Raw genomic sequence first — 5,588 nt, 5'->3', positions numbered from 1 at the left:
TCCAACTCGGAGCCATGGTGGTGAAAGCAAGCTGTGCAAAACCTTCTGCTCCACCCGCGTGCTGCTCCCTTCACCACTAGGAGGGAGAGCCAGTGGGTCTGTAGCATCTTTCATCCAAGATCCCGACCGCGCTAGGGGAGGTCTTCCTCTGCAAAGGGGGCGCAAATACGGTGGGCCTGGGTTTTAGAGGCTTCAGCGCCGTTCAGCCCAGGACAGCCGAGTCTGCAGTGTGGGGGAAGGAGCGCAGGGCTGTGTGGGGCAGAACGACAACGCGCAACACGCGTGCCCCTGACCTGCAGCCCGTGGGCATTGCGCGAGTGTGGGCGGGTGGTGGGGCCGGGCGGCCACGATTGGCTGCGGCCCGGGGGTTTATCCGTGGCGCGGGAGCGCGGCTCCCGACGGCTCCCGACGGCAGTGGCAGTGGCAGTGGCAGCGGCAGGATGGCGCTTAGCTTCAACCTCTCGGCGCTGCCGCCACTGCGGCCCTGGGATTTCGAGGGGCGCTTCGACGAGCACGGCGCAGTGCGGTGGGCAAAGGACAACTGGTGAGTAGCGGTGCCAGCCCCGAGGGGCGCCTGGGAGAGCCGGGACGGGGTGGGTCGGCTTTGGGAATGAGGTGAGGAGGGGACACGTCCTTTAGTGGCTGTGCAAGCACTGCAGGCAGAGCCGTCCCTGGCTAGATGTGGCGCAGACGGTGCACACAGCTGTCCAGCTGTGGTCCTCCCTGCCAGTGGTGCAGGTGAAAGCAGACCCGGGAAAGAAACGAAGCTACCTGGAAAGGGGTGGGTGGTGGAGCAAAAGCGTACGCTCTGATCTGCTTTGAAGGGGCTCGAGCTGTAGTTGAAAAACAAAATACCTTGTTGTTTTAAGCTGCTGTGCTTATTTTCAATCTGGCTCAGTCAGAACCTACCACAACTTGCTGCTGCCCAGAAGCTGTTTCTGATGCAGCTGGCCTGAATAGTGGAGCTTGCGCTGCACGAATAGCCCCAGTCACTTGAGTTCAGAAAAAGCTATTCAGTGTAAAGCAGTTCCTGCTATTTTAAAAGAGATATTAGAGAGCAGCCTCATGTTCATGCGTTGGGCTTTATTTAAACTGTATCTCCACATGTTTCCTTGCAGAATTTCTTGCTTTACCCCTTCAAACACACACATTCATAGAGAAACCAGCTGAACAACAAATGAACATGCTAGGCTCCAAGGCTGTCTTAAACTTTTTCTGCCTTTTGAAATTGATGGGGCAGATCTTTTTTTCGTGTAGCTAACGAATCTTTTTGCCCTTATAGTTACATGTTTTATAAAGATACCTGCCTCTTCAGTATTTCCCTTTCACTGTAGCAGAAACCCTAATGAGCCCTCCTTCAACTTATACTTTATGAGCCTGTTTACGTTACAACCAATTTGCTGCTGATTTTAGAGCTGAGGTTGGCTTGTTTGCTTATGTTAAGTAAAAATATTTATAGTTACTGAAAATATTATCAGTGTAGATATCAGTGATTTAAATATATATATTGTTGTCTTTTTTCCAACAATGCAATTTTGCATTTTGGAGTGCAAAACTCCTTTGGTCGAGCACAAGCAGGAAAGAAGATTTTTTTCCTTGGCCTTCCCTTCACAGGGGATGGTGGGAGGAAGGCTCTGTGTGTGTTTTTTGTTTTTGTTTCTTCTCCCCTCCTTTTCTGCATAACTCTTCTGATTATATTAGGCTGAAAATGGCTCTGTGGGGAAACTTCTGAAGGGAAGTTCAGTCCCTTTCCTGGTTGACATAACCTCCTACCCTGGTCTTTAGGGACAAGAGAGCATTGAATTGACTTCTGCAGCCTTAAGAGAGGGGGCTGGAAGGTGGAGTTGGTTGAGTTATTCCTCAGATGTATCTTTGCTCCTCGTGTGGAGGTTCACGGAGCCACTCATGCCATGAAGCAGCCTTGCTGAATGTACATTTGGCCTCCGAAGTGCTCTGGCTGAGTGATCTGTCTGCCCAGCCAGACTGGCCCTCCAACTGTTGCATCCCGCAGACCAGCTCCACACGAGCCCTCCCACGGGCCCTGCCATGTTTGCAGCCTGTGAGCAGGATCTGCTTGGAAGCAGGAGAAATGGAAGGGTATGAAGGTGGGGAGCGTGGTGCCCCGTCTGCCAGCAGCACGAGTAGTTGCCTGTTTTGGAGCTAGCTCAAGTGGGAAGTCAGGAGAATAAAGGAGCCAACACTCACCTCACCTGGCAAGTTCTCATGCTGCTGCCTCTGAGCTGATGCAAATAGCATCCTCTACCTGTTAGCGCCTGTGGAAAGTCGTGCATAAGCCTCTACTGAGAATCCCCTTTGCAGCTGATCAGATTCTGTCTTTCCCTGGCAAATTCTGTGGGAATCTTCATGATGTAACAGCCCACTTGATTTTTTCGGCAGTCCCCAGGATTTTTCCTCGACAGCTCAATTCACTATTAGGACAGGCTTCTTGTGAGGAAGCCCAGCCTCAATAAGGTGAAGGGAGGGGTGGTATTTCTTGGTGAGGAAGAGCTCAGGTGGGGTAACAGGAGCCCTCCTGGGACTAGCAGGGAAATCTGGTGTTTTCCCTGACCACTATCCTGTAGTGGTTTGTCTGAGAGCTCCCCTCTTCTCCTTTGCTTGCAGGAAAAAGTCTTTCTCATTTTCTGTAGCTTATTTGATACTGATCTTTGGAGTCCAGCATGTCATGAAGGAACGGACAGGCTATAAGCTGCGCACACCTCTGGTCTTGTGGTCCTTCAGTCTGGCCTTGTTCAGGTAAGAGCAGAAGCTGGAGGCAGCTGCAGACTTTCCTGCAGAGTGGGTTGATGAGAAGCTTTGGGTATCCTTATCCATGGGGAATCCATATCCACCATATCCTTAAGGAAATCAATATTCTTTCCCTTTGGAGGCCCTATCCCATAATCATCGGTGAGAGCAGAGGTAACAGCCTCCCCACCAGAAACACTGCAGCCAGTGGAGTGAGTAGCGGATGATCTGCTGCCTGTGGAGGTTAGCGCGGGTAGGAGCTGGAGGGGCCAAAGAGGCTATTTTCCAGCAAACTGGGGACTGAAACATGGCCCTTTCAAGAGAAAGAGATGGTGGCCAGTTTAAGACAGAGGAGCAGTGATAGTCAGTGGCTTATCTAGCTGTTCCTAAGGCTGCCCTGGGCATGGAGATAATATTTGTGAGTGAAGAGCTGCCAGGGGATGCTATGGGGCCCTGGGCATGGTAACTGCTCACAGCTTTCACCTCTCCTGATTTTCTTGCAGTGCCATTGGGGCCCATCGCTGCTGGAAGCATGTGGCCTTCATTGCCTCTACAGAGGGATTTAGACGACTGGTGTGTGATCAGACTTTCTATGTTCACCACACCACCAAGCTTTGGGTCTATCTCTTTGCAATGAGCAAAGTTGTGGAACTGGGTGAGTTGCAAACTTCTCCTTATCCAATGGTTTCATAATTCTTTTGCTCTTCCTACAAATCTCTCTCCAAGTGTTACTCCCAGAATGGAGCTATCTGGCTTAGCATGTGTTGTTTGCTTTCTCTCTGACCTGTTGCTCAAATGTTCTTTCTTCATGGGGCCACAGCCTGACATTATTGCTCTGGTTTGATATTCCAGCCCAGTACCTGGAACAGACAATTCTGCAGTGAGCAGATTGTGGTGAGGTGGCCCCAGGCAGCCTTCTTACCTGCAAAAATTTTCATTCTTGGGGTAGAAACTCAATGGAGGTTTTCAGGAAATGTGTGGTTCATTAGAAACAAAAGTGCTTACAGCAATGCACAGGATTTGAATAAGTCAGTGGAAAGTTTTTTCCTGGAAACCATTCCAATATTGTCTGATGCCTAGTGTTCTTGCAGCAGGGACTACCCTGGAGTCAAGGCTAGTTCCTTGAAGAAGAGCAGGGATTTGAGAGAAGTAATCAGACTGCTGGCTCTTACAAGTTGGCATTTGAAGTCACTCCTGATGAAATTGTTCTGTTCCATTACATACTAACTGGGCAGCCTGGGGGAGTCATGTTTATTGATATTAACCCATCTTCCGCTCCTAACTGAATCCTTGAGCAACATGTAAACGTAAAACAGGAATATCCACAAGCAGGGCTTCTTTCTACTCAGTTTCCATTTAAGTACAGTAAGGCTGGTCTGAAGTGCTCTGTGGATAGAAGTATATAAGCTACTGGGGAAGGGGCAATCCATTGGAGGTGTACCTGTGCAGGTTTTATCAATGCAGACAAATTTAATGTGACCCTAGCTTTTGATGAGATCAACCCAAAGCCAAATCAAGCCAATGAATGACTTTACCATCTCTGCTCAGTCTTTCTGCCTTGCCCAAAAGTCTGACTGCTGTGCTTCTACCTGAGTAACAGTGCCTCTCTTTCCCAAGGTGACACTGTGTTCATCGTTCTCCGGAAGAAGAGGCTCATCTTCCTTCACTGGTACCACCATGTAACTACGCTCATCTACACCTGGTTTGCCTATAATCAATCAGCACCAGGCACGCTCTTGTTCGCTGCCATGAACTTCACTGTCCATACTTTCATGTACTCCTACTATGCCATGCGAGCAGCAGGCTTTAGGGTGCCTCACTACATTGCCATAGCAATCACCTTTTCACAGATCCTGCAGATGCTGGTAGCTGTGATACTGAACATCTTAATCTTCTTCTGGATGGAGCAAGAGATCTTCCACATCTGCTGGTCGGGTGTTTTATTTTCCATCTTGATGTACCTCAGTTACTTGGTGCTCTTCTGCAACTTCTTCTACAAGACTTACCTGACAACTGCCACGAAATCAAAGGGGGAGTAAAACTGGGAAGGCAGGAGGTGGCTGGGGTGATGGGAGGGGGGTGGAAAGGGGAAATTTTTCATTCCTGTATATTGATGCCTGATGGGGCTGCTCTGGTGATGTTTAAGAGGAAGTCATTCTCTGGTTGAATGACTTCAGGTGAACTTGTGCATTGGCCTTTGGCAAGTCTGCCTTGAAACAGGTGAATCACCAGAGTGAGGTGCAAGTTGTCTCGGACTGATCGTGTGAAGAAAAGGAGAAAGTAGAGGGCTGGAGATATCAAAACTATGATTCTGCATTTTCTATGCTCTTTACCTTTTCCATGTACTAGTCAGGTTTGCAGTGTGCATTGCAACCCTTAGTGACTGCTTGGATCCTGCATGGCACAAATTTCTTCTTGGGAAAAGGTGGGGAACCCCCTTTCAAAGTGGAGGTTATTGCTCTGTGGTGTGTCCTCACAGGAGGAGAGCAGAGCGCAAACCTTGCTGCTGTGTGTGCTGGGAAGCCCCCCACAGGGTTTGGGGTGGAAAGAGGTGTCAGTGGGAACGGCACTGACTTAGAAAGACCCTGCTGTCTTTTAAAGATGTGTAGGGAGTGGGGAGGAGAACAGGAGTACCTTTTTCACCACGGTTCCTATGGAGCCAAAAACTGTAAGGCTCTTTGAGAGCTCTTCCTCTTCAAACCAGCCACTGCCTTCTGGTAAAAATGGTGCTTTTTAATTAGCAGCTAGTAAGAAGAGGGAATCACTCTAATCTATGTCTCATCTAATGTTTCTCTTGATTCTTTCCTTGGTCATGATGAAGATCCCTCTCAGCCTTTGTGCAC

At 49.2% G+C, this 5,588-nt stretch overlaps 1 protein-coding gene across 1 annotated transcript; it reads left to right on the top strand.

The window, feature by feature from the left end:
* Positions 1-440: 440 nt before the first annotated feature.
* Positions 441-4,784, top strand: ELOVL3 (ELOVL fatty acid elongase 3). The gene is made up of 4 exons (XM_010220236.2): positions 441-544; positions 2,623-2,754; positions 3,249-3,400; positions 4,363-4,784. Exons 1-4 carry the CDS (start codon positions 441-443, stop codon positions 4,782-4,784), a joined length of 810 nt encoding a protein of 269 aa, XP_010218538.2.
* The last annotated feature ends 804 nt before the right edge of the window (positions 4,785-5,588 follow it).

Source organism: Tinamus guttatus, unplaced genomic scaffold, assembly GCF_059628265.1.
Source record: "Tinamus guttatus ecotype Peru unplaced genomic scaffold, ASM5962826v1 Tinamus_guttatus_pri_ptg000314l, whole genome shotgun sequence".
NCBI classification, from domain to species: domain Eukaryota; kingdom Metazoa; phylum Chordata; class Aves; order Tinamiformes; family Tinamidae; genus Tinamus; species Tinamus guttatus.
This window is presented reverse-complemented; position numbering and strand designations above follow the sequence as displayed.